This window comes from Phyllopteryx taeniolatus, chromosome 23 (assembly GCF_024500385.1).
Source record: "Phyllopteryx taeniolatus isolate TA_2022b chromosome 23, UOR_Ptae_1.2, whole genome shotgun sequence".
NCBI classification, from domain to species: Eukaryota; Metazoa; Chordata; class Actinopteri; order Syngnathiformes; family Syngnathidae; genus Phyllopteryx; species Phyllopteryx taeniolatus.
In genome coordinates this window covers 2,864,182-2,880,418 of record NC_084524.1, presented here as the reverse complement: position 1 = coordinate 2,880,418, position 16,237 = coordinate 2,864,182, and the positions used below count along the sequence as shown (strand labels likewise).

Genomic DNA, 16,237 nt, shown 5'->3' with positions numbered 1-16,237 from the left:
ACTCTGACCGACTCACTTCCACGTCTTCCTCTGGGTGATGTCTCCGGTTCAAAGCACACGGACAGCGAGGGGGTGGGGGTGTTGTAGACGAGTGTCGGGGGGGGGGGTCGGACTTCATCTGCCGAGCACGCTCCAAAGGCGACCTTGAGCGGAGGGTTTGATTGAGGTGTTCAAAACCCGGCGTGAAAAAGAGGATTGATAGAATCAAGCGCACGGGATCACTTCGCATTCCGCGCCGCGCCCGGGCCTCTGGCCTGCGGATGGTGTTGCAAATGAAGTGTCAGCGCAACTTTTCAAGAGAAGACGAATGGAAATGAGTGCGCGACGGCAGGCCGCTGAAAGAGGAATAGGATGGGAAGGAAAGGTGGAAAACTTTGAAAGTTGTGCTCAACCGTGCAGTCAATGAATACTGATGCGGGAGTTCGATGCCTTTCCTTCTTTTCAAACTTTGTACTGTAAGGGTTTTTCATTCGGGCAGCACAGTGTATAATGGTTAGCTCGTCTGCCTCACACCTCTGAGGTTCGATGTTGAATCGTTGCTTTGGTCTTTGAATGTGGAGTTTGCATCTTCTGTCCTTGTGCAAGTTTAGGTTTTCAGTGGGGTCGGGTTGGGGCTATGCCTTGGGATGTTTTAACATGTTAATAAGACACCTGCTTTTAAATGGTGAAGAGAAATCCATATTTCCTTTAAAGTATTTAACCACGCGAGGGGATTGGAGTGCAGAAATTATGTTCCCATATATCATTCCTGCAACATTATAGTGAAATATATTGTTATCCAATGATCTGTCGACACCATGTTACTGTCCGTAATTGAACCGTTAGTCATGCGCTCCACCTCATCCAATGTCCATTAGCAGTCGCTCACTCGGAGTTCACGCGCTCAACGGCGGTCAGCCGGTCAGCGCCATTCATTGTGGTCGCCGCCCCAATGCCCATGACCTGAAAGAAAGCCAAGCCAGAGGTGGCAAAATTAGTCGGCCTCGACCAAGGATGTCAAATGATTAGAAGATTATATTCTTAGGTCTGAGATATTTTGAGTGGAATAGCTGTTTCAGCCAACAACACTGACCAATTCCACAGCTATCTGAAAAATCGATTGAAGTACATTAGTCAAGTATTTGTACTTCGTTCCTTCCCCTCCTTTGCAAAAAAAAAAAAAAAAAAAAAGGCCACACAACCAAGAAATAGACTTGGAGAGCTGTAGGATGTCTCCTTTGTGGCTCTTCAACACATGGAAATAAGTGGCTGAAATATGACGCCCGGGGCAACATTGTCAGGAGGAATTTACTTGATTGAACACAACGCTGCGCAAATAAACAAGCAACTTCTCTGCGAAGGCGGCGAAAGAGCCTTGAAGATGATGATTTCAAGATATTGCGCCTGATGCGCTTCACGCTATCCGTCACACTCCAATCTCGTCCCCGCGCTCTCCGTTTCTTTTATGCGCCACTCACAAGATGACTCCCGGGTACTGTCATTGCGCGCGCACCCGCCTGAAACCCTTCACTCCGAGAGCCCTCCGCCACTACCATCCCCCTATGCCCTTCATCTACCCAGGAAATATGGGGCAATTCTGAATACCATCATAGTATCAGTTTTTGCCGGCCAAGGGGAAAGGACAGAGAGAAAAAGCAATGATAATTTAAGCTGCAAGCAGCAAGGAAGGGGCCCTCGAAAAGCCCTTTTTTCATGAAAAATGCTCAGAACGATTACCAAACTTTGGAACTTGCCGATTCAGTTTTTTCGCGTTTGCCAAAATTGTCAAACAGTTGATAATAGATCGTGTGTAACTGCCTTTCACAGGTAAGAGAAATTGTTTCTGATGAGTTTAGCCTGTATAACATTAGCTTGGGATATAGAGCAGTTGTAGACAGCTTGGTTATCCTGTCATTGGGCATTCAACTCAGTTTGTAGGTGGGCATCTTTTACTGCAGTGTCAGCTTTAGTTGATAACCGTTCATAAACAGAAACGTGTTATCTTTGTCTGCTCGACAACCGGGCAGGGAGAGGACGAGATGACGTCTGAGTGTTTTGTTGCCTCATTTTCCGGCGAGCGTGCCTGTACCCTCCATTGAGATGAAGACATCGCGCGCAAGAGGCCTCTCGTTAGCGACCGAGATCGAAGCGCCGCTGAGACGGTGGGCGTCGACACCGGAGCAGGTGACGCCCACTGTCTAGTTGCGCCATACCCGCAAGATGGTGTGCAATAGAGAAACGCGAGGTTACATGTTAAATTAGAAACGCATAGTTTTGGTGAAAGCAAATGCCTTTAATCACAAGAAAGTCCATGTATTTTTTGTTTGTTTTGTTCTACGTCTGCATTGTCAAGGCTCAACATCCACCTTGTTCCTAATGAGCACTTCGAGATGTTGCGGCTGTCTTATTTTTTTTCTGAAAGTGAATTACCCACATGCTGTCATCTGGGAAAGCAGGACAGAACATGTTCTCAAACTAAGGATTTGTCACTTCCCGTCAATTAATCTGCATTTGACAGTGAGATGTTTTGCCGAGAGACAAATGATACAGCAAGCCTGATCGGAATCCTTTCAAGAAGTTTGGAGTCAACTTCAGCTTGGTAGACAAACAATTTTTACATCTTAAAACCTTTAAAATGTGAGAGACTCCATGCTTATTTCTTCTTCTTCTTATGTGTGCTTAGCCACCGCTGCCTAAATTCAGAATGCCTCCAGCTCCAAAACTGTTTTCTGACCAGCGTTGCACTAGTTGGCTGTCATTTTTTTTAACTGCAATTGCATTATTACAGCAACGTGGAAGCACTCTATCACAAACAAGTCCACCTGAAAAGCGTCCAAGAAGAAGAGAAGAGCCATCAATTACAGATTTTCTTTCCGACTGCATTTTCTTTCCTGTTTACAAACAGATGAACATTGTTTCTTTCGTACTGGTACTCGCGCTGCCTCAATTTGGACCAGGAAAAACCCTGTTATAGTGGGTGTCGTACTCGACATGAAAGCACACCGCATACAACAACATCTCCTTTGCTGACTGGTCAGAAGTGGGGAATCAGGCTCAGAGTCACCCCACACCACAGGATAATCGCTTACGATAATCATTCAAAAACATCCGACAATTTGGCATTTGCTGCTTTTGATTGGAAGTGATGAAAAGTTTTTTTTATTAGTCTGTGTATACCCTGTTAACATTTACAATTGATGGCATCGACTGTTTTTGGAGGCGAACGCGGCTTAAGACGTAGTATTAAAATGCATCGGGAAATAAAAAAAAAAGATTGGAATTTATCGTGGTCATCATGCATTTCTATTCATTTTACTTCTTCCGATAGTATCAATTGTCATTTGTCAGTAAAGTTTGGCAAAGTGGCCACTTTCAAACAATTGCCATTGAGTTGTCAATAGCGCCGACATCAAAGAACGATGCAGAGCCGCTGAAGCTATGGCGCCTACTCACTCGTCTGTGTTTGCTTGAAAAATGTCAAAACTTGCCAGCGTGCGTGACACCGCCGCAGTGCACCGGCACCTGCATGAATTCATATCATCTGTCACCACTGCCTACGCGCTCCCCCCGGTCCCACACACCCGAGGAACTGCGGCAGCTCCACAGGCGAACGCGCTCCCTCCTTTCCGCCCCTTCGACTTCATCTGTCACGGACGTTGCGGGTTCCCCCGCCCTCCCGTACCGCCGCCCGATGCACGCGGGTACGCGTTTGCCAGCCGCGCGCCGTCGTAGATGCAAAAATGGGCTAACCGTGACTATTTAATCAGTCACGCTTCTGAGCTCAAGCCCGCACCTTTCTGACTATCTGACTGACAGGCGTGGCGACGTCAGAGCGCGTTTCTCACGGCTGTCGTCAAGGTGGAGAAAACATGACTCCGGGCGAACTCGCCCCACAAACCCTCGGGAGATTTGCCATCTTGAGATCAGGACACAAGACGGCCATCACTTTGACTGAAAGAAATCTTATTTCATTTGGTGTGATGGGAATATGAATGCGGGTCACTGATGTCATGGTACACTCACCTGACTTTGGTGCAGCTCATGGTGTGCACGTGAGTGTGAATGGTTGCCTGTCTGGATTTGTGTCTTGTGGCAAACAATCCGTGGTGTGCTCCTCCTTTCGCCTGAAGTCAGCTGATTCTCGTTACGTGTGTGACATGCGCAATCGGTCCTGGTACAATACAAAATATATAGTCTTTCGTGTCTCTATGAGTGTATTTTTTCCAGTGGCCAAGGCAGCCACACATTAAGGATCAGCACAATGAATTGAATTGCTCTGAAGAAGCTCCAACTTAGCTTGCCTTGTCACGTTACAATTTTGCAACAATTTCCTTGCAGAACCTTTCCGGCAAGCTCCCTAACTTGGCGACCCACAGCCGCCTCATTTCCATCCTGTCCCTGTGGAGGCCGAGCGCCGTGACTGAGCAGGTGCACGGCGGGCCGGGGGCAGAGGCGACGCTTGGATGGCCCCCAACGGGGATTCTCTCTGCCTCACTCTTTGGCAACGTCTCCACACGGTAAGGTCTTGCTCTGTTTTGTTTTTTTTCTTGCCGCTTTGTTGTTTCACTCAAACCACACGTCATACCCCATGGTAGCTTTTTATATCCGATATACTTCAAATAGAGTGATATGGAGGAATCGCCTGTGTGTGTGTGGGGAGGGGGGTGTCAATCAGAGCCGTGTGTATCATGTTATTAATTTGTCTAGCTGTCAGTCGAAACACACTCATGGCTGTATTTATTTCGCCGCCCTCTCAGGCTCCATTAGTGGGTTGGGTTATTGCTTTTTGATTGTATTTATTCCCCTTCTGCCTTTCATTTCCTCTACAATATTACCTGGATATACACTTTACCCCTTCTGCCATTGTCAGAATTTGACTGATTGATCTTTCAATAAATCTATCTATTAGTTTATTGCTTTTCTGTGGCGGAATGCTGTTTCCGCACCGGGTAGAAGAGATCAACGGCAGGATAGTCTGTCCTCGTACTGTATATTCCATTTATTGTTCTGCATCTTACTGATTTGGCTTGAGTCTTGTGATTGAAAGAATGAAATTTCAAGGCCCTCTATGCAAGGAGCTACATTCAGGCAGATATCCGGCCTGGGTGTAGAGCTTTCCAATATACAGTATACATTACTCAGTAGCCTACATAGGATCCAAAGGGAATGTCGCAAAATTAGACTTTATATTAGGCACCTTTAATAGTTATTTCACCAGAATGCAGTATCAGAGGGGATTAATCCTCTCTAACAATGTCCTCTGCTCTTTTCTTGTTAATAGAGGAACTTAGCTTTAGAAATGTGGTCGGACATTCGGAATGACAACACATTTGTTGTGGTGCATGCCCTCACTAATTGTTTCCATCCTTCCTGTTTATTTAATTTTCTTTCCAACTAATTCGTACCACAAGCAGGACTCTTGATCGTTCTATTTAAATGCAATCTGTGACCCCTCTGGTGTCTAATTGTTGAGTCATCCCCACCCCCCAAAGATCTCCAACCCCAGGCTCCCCTGCTGCATATAAAACAATCATGCACTTACTCTAGAGTTAGACCGACCCACGTCCAGTCATTGTAGTCGGGCCTGTGTCTCCTTAACTACCAGAGAGACACTGAGTAGATGAAGTTATTGACACATCTAATCCTACTTGAGGTCTTGCAGCCAGATATGAGGAGGCCAAATCAACTCAGGGATGGACGTAGAGTAGTGAGATAATATGAGGATCTATTCGCGATGGTCTAACGATGAAGAGAGCCATTCCTTAGTGGGTTTTTTGTTGTTGTTGTTGTTGTTGTTGTTTTTCTACAGTGTATACCCCGAGGTTTTCCTCAACTGCAAGCACTAGCTGCTCAGACATTAATGCCTACTGACTGCCGGCTTTGATTGACATTGCCGACTTAACCGGAGGCATAAATCCAAAGCCGCGGGAATGACTATCGGCTGTAAACAGCAATAAATAAACAGTGATAAACTCATCATTGTACCAGGAGTCTTGTCGCGCTGCAGTCGTCCTCGCAAGTAGGAACATCTCTGGAGCACTTGGTAAAATGCACTTAAATTGAGTGTTGCCGTGAGATTCACGGGCCGCTTTTTACTTGCCGCGTTGTCACCTTTGGGGAGTTGTTGATTCGATGGGACCACTCTGCAATGGCATGCCAGGAAGGATCTTGAAACCTTTTGTAATGTGTATCTCATATGCACTTAAGAGCCAAGAAAAGCGCAATTTCCTGGAAAGAATGTGAGTGATTATTCGTGGAGAGTCCTTATATGTAAGTGCTTGTTCATTTGTGAAGGATAAAAGAGAATTGTAAGGTGACACAAAGGAGGAATCTTGTCTTCCATTTTTTTGGGGTAGCTATCTTCAATTTTCCAGAGCCTGAAAAACTCCCCGAAAGATTTAATTGAATTAAACATCATTGCAGACTTGTACAAGGTCAGATATGCCGAACGGTACTGCAGAGGTTGTGCCGCTCGTCAATGTCACACACATACAATACATACAGTATTTTAACAGAGCATGAGGAGGTGGTGAATCACAGGTAAAAGAAAGAAATAAATGAAAATCCAAGTTCCACGTCAACCCAGCACATTACATCACGAAGCTCCTCGGGATACCAACAGTCAATGTTCTACGTAAGACTGTTATAGTGTCCAATTATCAAATATGTTCCGACGTTCATTAATGGAATCAAAATTCTCGTACGGCAATTGAATTGAAATATGCAGGAAGTGGTTCTGAATGGAGACTAATTTTCGCCTGACTCTCTGAGCTGAATCTGAATTGGTGCAATGTATACATGTATACTGCTTTCCATAAATCACCGCATTCTCAGGCTACTCCAGGAAATCTGACATCGTGTGCCAAGTAACGTCGAAAGTGACACCTGTGGCTCAAGGGCAAAGGTTTGCACACACTTTGGAATAAGGTCTCACAGCAACCTTTTTCTCCCCACTGCTTTGACCCCTGCGGCTTTTCATATTTTTAAATCAAAGCCGCAAACAATGAAGAATTTGGATAAGTATTCAAATCTGCTGAAATGTGAAGTGTCATTTTTGTTTCATTAGACTGTTATGGCACTGTCAGTATTTTGGCTTCTATGTTACTTTGACCTCTTTCCAATATTTAGTTCCTACGGCAATGTTGTCAAATTAGTTTTCTCTCGTATTTGTATGTATTCTGACATCCCAAAATGTGCAGTGTTTAGTTCAGCAGTTAGCAACAGAAAGCAAACCATTCTTCAAAGGAGAGGCAAAGCATTTGTGTGTCCAGCTTTATATTTGTCATTAATGTTCAGGTACTTTCAACACAGCTTCACTGCCATTGTTATTAGCCTAGCCTACTGTAAGTCTGCTAGCTTAATGCTAACATAACATGGGAAACGCCATAGACAGCTAACAGAAATTAGCATTGCTATTGTGGTCTTATTAAACTATCAAACAATTCTTACTTTTTGCTCCACGGAAACAACTAGAACTGCTGGAGTTTAGCTTTAGTTCAGTTTGCTGATTCTACTTCATGATATCAACTCTACCGTGTCATACTCCCACCCCCGTCAGGCGTGCGCAGCAGTACAGTATGTCTATTGTGTGGCTTATATATAATATATTTTATTTATTTATTTTTTCGTTTATGCGCTCAATAGCTCATTAGCGCTGAGAAACCGGCTTTGCTGGCTCCTTCAGGCTCATTCATCATCAATGCAGCTTTGATTTACTACTTCAAATCCTTCTCAAAGGACCTTAGCCGTGTTGTGTTGTACATTTTTCAACAGATGTTCGTGTTAGCTACCAGTTATCTTATTTACCCTAAAGAAGAGCACACAATCAGGCAGCCTTCATCAGTCGACGTCCCCCTCCTTTATCTTCTGATCAATAGCTCAGTGTAATACTATCAATGCTTTGGGTATTGCTTCGATGCCTACAGTGCCAAAAATACACTCTGAGGCAAATGGGGTCAGATAGCAATTTTAAAGCTTCCCGGAATGGCAGGACTTGATGAATCGCAGGAGCAAACATGCATTAATGATTCATTTGTCTTTGACTCATCTGGTTGTTTTCGTACTTCATTTTTTATTTTTATTTTTTTGCCTTTTGCTGACTTGATTTCCCTGGTCCTCCAAGTGCTGCTGCACAAGCGATTGGTGCCAGGTGCAACTGCTTCTGCATGGCTGAATCCGTAGGTCAACGTTACCTGCCGAAGAATGGCGCTCACATAAGGTCTGGGTCACCCGAGACTAGGGCGGAGATGCCAATCTCCAAAACTGACTCTAACATTTGTCCCAATGAGTGCGATTGTGATTGCTTTGTGAAATACAATTATAAAAGCACAGCGGCACGGCAAAATATGTCAATTGATCGCTGGATTGTTTATTGACGTGCTTAACTAAACTATGGGACTAATTAGACCTTGAAGCCTTTGACAATAAACATGCATGACCGAGTCTCACTTTGATTTATCTCTCCTACAGAGCAGACCCGTGTCACATGGAGTAGGCAAAAATAAGAAGTTTGATTGCGAATAAAAGTGCCTGATTGGCTCATTTGTTATGCACTGTTCACTGCAAAAAAAAAAAAAAAAAACACTAAAATAGAATAGATGATACATGATTCATATGCGTGGATGGATAATTATCACCATCCCAATTATGAAAGGGATGCAAACAAGAGGTCTTGTAGCGGGGCAATATTTCTTGTCTGGTTCGGTGTTCAAATAATTAATGAGCGCACGTTTAATCTCCCGATGGAGAACGCTCCACCAGAGGAGAGATTGCTAAACCCCTGGCTGGCTGCGTAGTTGGGCGTAGAAAAAAAAAAAAAAAAAAAAAAAAAATACATTGCAGGTCAGTGCATGTTCACACATAGTAGACATGGTTTTGATTACATGGCCTTATGTTTCTCCTGTATACTTAACAGAGCCTACAGTCCGCTGGGAATATGCAAGTGTGTCCGGCGAATCGGTACAAGCAGTTGTTTGCCTCCCAGGGACAGGAAGGGGGTGCCTGGCTAACCGACAATTTAGCATGCAGACCACAGGCTGAGGAGACCATGTATTTATGCTGCCCGCAAGTTTAGTACCGCATGTGTGCAGTGTGGCTTTTGTTCTGTTTAAATAGTCGTGCTTTGAAGGAGGAATATTGGGCTTTTTTTTTCGTCCCAATTTAAACTGTTCCTAGTGTCTTAGTAAAAGGTCCTCGACATTCTTTTGGCCAAAATATACAAAGTATTAAGAATTAAAGGCCACTTAAAATCCCTCAGTTCTAATTGGTCAGTGGGCTTTTGTTCCTGTGGCGACCGAGTCTGAAGAGGAAGGCATCCGGCAAAAGAGTGGAGCATGTCAGACATTTTCACTTGTGGAGGCAGCACTTCAGTCACCAAACAGCTAGATTACAATGCTAATCTATGCAAAAACTGCAGCTCTGCTTACCTTCTGTCTTTGACATGATCATGCTTCATGGAGTCTGCCTCAACAAGGCGGTACTTCGCCTAGCTGCCAAGTCATAGGCGTAGAAATGATTTGATCTTTTATGCAAATGAGCAACAGATTATGTCACAGTTGGGTGAAATTCACAACAGGTTGCCCAAAGAAAAATATTCATCAATAAAAGGTTTACTAGGTTTAATTTCCTACTGGATGGTGGGCAGGCACTGACTCTTCCTGACAAGTGGTCAAAAATATTTCATCAATTGGATTGAAGTGAGCTGACTTCATGAAAGAGAAGGGGGCATTAGGGGCAGAAACAGATATCATTGCTTGGGTTTTCAATGCCCCGGTCAGTAGCAGAGACTACTCCTGTTTTGTGTTCATGGACATTTTGTTTTAGAGATGGATATCAGTGCAATTTCAGAAGAAGAAAATCAGTTCACTCTCTAGGATGGAGACCTTTCGTCACTTAACCCCTGGTAACTATCTTCCCATCGAAAGCAAAAAGGAACATTAAACTGGGTGCGAATAAACAAGGGCAAGGGGGTCTTCGCAAGTAGATGATTTCCTCGGGTCTCGGTTGGAATTCACGGCACGCGCCGCTGTATCAAATGGTATCAATTTTATTATGGTTGCTGGAGGAAGTTCATATCAGGTTCAGCGTCTAATAGGTGTGATTAGATTCCATTAGCATGGCTGGGAGAAGGGATGGGTGTGGGCGGGGGTGGGTTGGTCGGTGGAGCTGTTTGGGCTTTGTTTGGGTGCAGAGAGATTGGAGGTCATTTGAGCCCTGTATCACAGGATTCCGCCCCTTCCAGGTTGGTTGTTGGGGCAGCTAATGGAGGAGAGTCGCATTTCCAGATTGGGACTGGGGTCAAATCGCCGATTGACATTGAAAAAGCTTGCTTTGTATGAAGATGTTGCAAGAAAAAGGACATACCTTGAATCTTCGAGTAGCCATTGGCATTTGTTGTCCAAATGCATTTTTCTGATCTGGCGACGCCAATATCTTTGTCTATACATTCCATGTGCATCCGATCTAAATCGGATGTAGGACTTGATGTGCATACATGTAATCCTACGTCGATCTTTTCACATCCCGTACTGTTGTGTCACAGAGAATCTTGTTGGCTTTTTTTTACCGAGCCCAGCGCAGAACTTCACCTCACTTATCAATCAGGAGTGCCCGGTGATGAGGCCGCGCTAAACGTGGCATTTGCGCTCATTGATGAGCTTGCAAATCAGGGCCTTAGTGCCATCGCCAAGCGGGGCGGCCGCATATTCATTCATTTATACTTCGAGATTGTGACCATCAATCAGAGTGTTATAAATCCACCTCCCCCTCAACCCCCACTACCCCGTTCTCATCAATAGGCAATCCGCTAATGCATGCTGCGGATCAATTCCTGACTAACCGGGCTTCTCATCTCTCTCTCAGACGCACGTACTCGCACTAAACTGCTCTAACATATGCAAATAAGCACATACATGTCTTTGATGCCAGTACACATCCCTATTGACGCATCAGAAGCAACAATACCTCTATCAGGAAAAAAAATAATAAATGCCTGAAATCCATTATGATTGGATGAATAGTTCCCACCCAGCAAAAATGCTGTCATGATCCTTGGGAACAATAACAGAGAAAATGATCTGTTCTTGGATCTTGTGGCTGATGCAAATAATTGACCAAAAGCAACTGTCAGCATTGACATGCTTGTCTTTGTGCGACGGATTAACAAGACTTTCTGTCAGCGAAGTCTCTTGAAAGCATCGTGCATGCATATTCAGATCCGCATCCTGTGTTGGTTTACCCAATAAAACTTCTCAAATGCCTTGGAGTACGAGCTGGATGCTACAGTGTTTGCCCTAGCGACGCAAATGCTCATTAAAATTCATAACGATTCCGAAAGGCTTACAACAGGTAACGTTGAGGGGTCAGCGTATAGTGGTTTAATTAATCAAGACACAAACAAAAACAGTGATGACGAGACCCCATTAAATCCTGCCCTGATGTAGTTGTGCACGCTGACAGGACAGATTGATTATATACGTGACAATACTCGTGCATCACCGATTAAATGAAATCCAATGTTGTATGCAATAACGGACAAACATATCACCAGGAGGGGAACAGAAAACATCGCATTAAGCTGCAATATTTTAAATAACGATACCCCGGCATATAGATGTGACCCAATTCTAATGTTTAGGGTTATACAAAGCCACTTATCACTTGTTGTGGCCGCCAGACAACTGATGCGCATCTGAAATAAGAAAAGCCTAAATGGTGTTTACGAGGAAAACACATCCAGTTTATGCCGCAAACGAGATAACATGGACCAGCCGGGCTGTCCTTGCATGCAGACACAGGGACGTATTGACAGGCGGAGATTAAAAACACATAGCTCACCCCATTAACCGCACGGCAAACGCGTTTTGTGTGCACAGCGACTTTACTTCACAGGTCACGCTGTGAAGATGTGCCTTAGTTGCCCTTGACTGCCTCGCCGTTTCCTCCTCTGCAACACAAAGGCAATTATCGCCCCGTCTTTCGTCATGCGGGGGCCCTGGTTTTTTAACACTGGCCGCTGCCTCAGAGCGCGATTGGAGGCAGATTAATTGTCATAACAACAGGCGCGCACAGTGCCAAACACCTCCCGCTGGACATTAGCTAAAGAGATGACACTGTGTTGAGTTATTCACGCTGACAGTAGCAAAGGCCATCAACATGGCACCCCTCATGGAAGATAAAGCCCAGACGACTGCACCACAGGTAGAGAGAGGGGATGTCGCTCTTGACAACAAGTACGCTAATTATGCCTCCAAAACAATGTTTGTCAGTGCCTTGGAATTTTTTTTTTTTTTTGGGAAGCCGGCCAAGAGCAGATGTAGCAAGGCTCCTCATGCAGGGTTTTTGAATGTCATCCCCCAGTGCTTTAATCTGCTGTACAAAGTACCAGGGTGTGCAAGTGTGTGTTATGGGCTGTGATACCAGAACAGGTGGGCACATCAATGCTTGAGCAGACACTATGGTCTTCGGGCTTCCTCTGGTGCAGGGAGAACAGCTCTTGTTGTGGTGGGCCAAAGACTATCGCTTGTATTATACAATGTCTGGCAATGTTTTGCATCCACGTCAAGAAACTGATGCTCAACACGAACTAGAGTCAGACATATCGACGCACGTCCGACCAACGTCCACCTCTTCTGACCAAAATCAGCAAAGTCCCGATTGTCTAATGTCTCTGAAAGATGATCCTGACAGATTATTCTGTGGTGTGGCGTGTGTTAAAAGTGTGTTGTTGTTTTTTTCCCTTCTAGAGCTGCACGGAAAGCGGTTGGGAACAATAATCGTTAATGTTAAACCTGTTCAACATTTCTAACATGTAATTGTCTTGTCATGTCATTTTCCCCCTCTAATGATCAGAGTCAACAAAGGCCTGATTGTCAGATGTCTCTCAAAGATTACCCTAACCGATGATCCTGGTATTTGGGGTATTTTAGGAGTGATGAGTTTTTTTCTCCCACTCTGATCTATTCAGGTATTTGTTGACTTAACACACCCCACACCACAGGATAATTAGTCAGGATAATCCTCTAGAGACATCCAGTAATTAAGACGTTTGCTAACTTTGAGCAGAAGGGCTTGAAAATACTTCATCGGGAGGGTGAGAAAATGCTCAAATTCCTCCCGAGTATCTGCATGCACCCTGCATTCTATCATTGAAGAGTTGGCTCTGCTCTAACAAGAAGATAAGTTCACCTCTGCCATATCCTTCAGCGTATCAACACTACTGTTCGACATTGCGTCGGAAGAGGTGTCGTTTTTAGTGTCTCTTGTTTGACAGGGTGCAAACCGGCCAACCGAGGCGAGTAAGTCGGAAGGTCAAGAATTGTTGAAAGCGCCGGCCAAGTCGCACCTCCGATCCAGCTCTCATGTTTTAGGGAATACAATACAGAATGGCTCTGATTTGTGGTAACGCAGCACAACCCTGCTGTTGTGTGTCTAGCATTGTGTTCGTTGCACGTGCAATTTCCTTTTTTGGATTTCTGTGTACTTGTGAATAAACGCATGAGACCCTTGAAGGCTCTTCGCCTGACATCGTGCCGCCTTAAGGGAACAACACGATTAAGGGTCATTTCTCATTAGTCTGTGTCCAATAAGGGGCATGAAGGCACACACAGCTTGGTTATTAGCGTCTGCCTTACACTGACTGCTCCTGTGCGTTCACTGAAAAAAAGGAACGGTTTTGTTTCTGTTATATTTATTTCAGCGCGTGCATTGCTGCATCCCAACAAAAGCTGCCTGAAATTAATCCAGAACTCTTAATTTGCGGCTTTCATAAAACGTTATGTGCTCACTCTGGGAGAACAATAGCTTATTAAAACCTCTCACTTTGCAAGGTGATACATTTCCAAGTCAAAGCAAAAACTAACGTGGCTCATGAAGCGCAAAGTATGGAACCTGAATTGAATACCCTACTTTGTCATAGGACCGTTGCAGTAATAACCTGGTAAAAAGCATATTCCTCAGGGTAGAAGATTGGTCCATGCATTGCATCAGTGTTTATACTTCGAGGTGTCTACATGTAGGCCTTGGTCTCCACTTAGTTTGTTTTCAAAGGGAAAAGCCACGACTGTTTTTTCACCCTTGACTTTGTGCATTAGGAAGCAGTGGTTTCGAAAGTGGTTAACCTGCTGATGTACTTCATAAAACCTAAGTCATTCATTCTCCCCAAATATGACACAATGATTAATTCAGCACCTCACGCCACCTCGGAGCCTCCGTGCGGTTTATCCGCTCGGTAAAGTTTCCTCGCCGCCCTCCCTGGGGCCGAATTTGCAAAAGCAGGTCATCCTAGAATTCATCTCCTCCCTCTGGTGGAGGCGTCTTATTCATCTATCATGAAGCTTCCCAGTGGATCTCCTTGGCGATGTAAAAAGCAAGACTTCAGGAAAGGCAAGATGCTCCTGGTCTCTTTGAGTTCTTTCTGGATCTTTTTTCTTTGACACCCTCACTGCACCCCCTTTCCCTCTCTTATCAGTCTGTTGTGTTATCTCTGTGCCAAGGTCAGGCGGGCTTGAGGCTATCTATCCAGATAAAGATGGGATGTGGAGTCCGGGTCCGACAGGTCATGTCCAGCTGATGACGCAAAATCTGAAGATGTCATATTTTGGTGCACTGAGCACCCTGAACTATACAGACACGATTGCATTGGAGAACCCAGATTTGGAAAGCTGAGGATTTGTTTCATTTTGTTACAAATATTTTTTCATTCATGTACTGTATGGCAAAAATTCCCAATACGGCGTTATTGAAGCTATACAGATGCTGATACAGTTGAGATTTCGCATTTCAACATACTTCCTTGACACCAATGCCTACTTTCCTTTTATCGTGTGCTTTGGCACCATGTTGTGGCATCCTAGGGCAGTACAGAAAGAGCCCAAAAAATATGAATCAGTAAATTTGTGAGCCCCGAACTGGACTGTATTTAACAAACGAGAGTATTCGTGTATCACTGGGTCAGTAGTAATTTTCACACTACCACTGCAATTTTTTTTTAATCCATTTGTAAGCCTTTTTTTTTCTTTTTTTTAAAGGGTAATATTGTAAGATGACGCACTGTGGCGACCCCTAACGGGACAAGCCGAAAGGAAAAGAAGAAGAAGAAGATTGTAAGATGAGTTTGAAATGATACTGAAAGTGTTATGGGGTCATTTTTTGTAGTATTTTTATGGTTGAAACAATTAATGCAGGCCATTAGAAACATCTTAACGGTTGGCGTGTGCATTATGCACGCATTTTTTTGGCGTTCACGGCTGGTCTTGGTCCCTAACCTCTGCAAATGACTTCATACCCAACCACCCAGAGGATGGCTGTGAATGGGAGCGAACGGTCAGCTCTATTTCTTTCTGTCTCCCGAGCAGCAGGAAATGGATCAGCCTCGGGCCCTCTATCCGCCGCGTTCGGATTTGTGATCTCAGGTTGGGCCATCCGCGCTGGGAATCGCACGGCGGCATCCAAAAAAAAACTTTTTAGAGGTGTGATCACTGACTTTTTTTTTTTTTTTTTACCTGCCCTACTTAATCTAAGAGAATATCACGAAACACAAAATAGCATAATTGCCCCCCATACACACACACACACACACACAAAGGGAACTGGAGTGCTATTAAATAATTCAAATGGCTGTCCTAGGATGCCAATCAGAAATACTACACCCATAAAAGCCATGTCTATACTTGGCGTGGAGCGGAGGGCCTGCAGCAAATGAAGGCATTATTCTTGTTATCCTCGGGAGGATGCGGCAGCGCGAGTATTTCTTCTTCTCGGGCTTGTCAGCCATCTTATTTCTTTATTTATTGTGCAGGGGGAGAGATGTTTAGGTTTTGAAGGAGGACATCTCTGAGGGGTGAAGTGACTGTCAGCCCGACTTTATTCCCATTTGAATAGCGCCTCTGTGCTCGCGCCAAGGTGATACACACTTGAAAACTGGGTTACGGGGAGGGGGAAAAAAATTGTTTTAGGCTTTAGATTACTCGGATCCAATCCGTGAATGGCGAAAAAAGCGGAAGTAATTGACGCGCCCTTCCCAAATTGTTTATAATTGCCCATAGTAATGCTTCGGATTGTAAATATTCTAAAATTTCACGTTGTTTCTCGTTAACTCGCAAGTAATATAGCTTTGATTGTGCTTGAAAGTGAGCATAAAATATGACAATTGCTTGGAATAGTCCAAAAGATATTTAAAAAAAAAAAAAAAAAAAAAGAAAATACATACTTTCATGAAAATGTTGGACCTTTGAGTTGTCTGGTTTTTGCGTTTAAATAA

At 44.3% G+C, this 16,237-nt stretch overlaps 1 protein-coding gene across 5 annotated transcripts in view; it reads left to right on the top strand.

The window, feature by feature from the left end:
* LOC133472897 (sex-determining region Y protein-like) overlaps positions 1–16,237 on the top strand; it is a 376,487-nt gene that overhangs the window by 225,063 nt on the left and 135,187 nt on the right. For all 5 annotated transcript variants that reach the window (XM_061764409.1, XM_061764408.1, XM_061764407.1 and 2 more), the window contains one exon: positions 4,318–4,496. In XM_061764409.1, the coding sequence (XP_061620393.1) occupies positions 4,318–4,496 (179 nt within the window). The remainder of the gene's footprint in view (positions 1–4,317; positions 4,497–16,237) is intronic.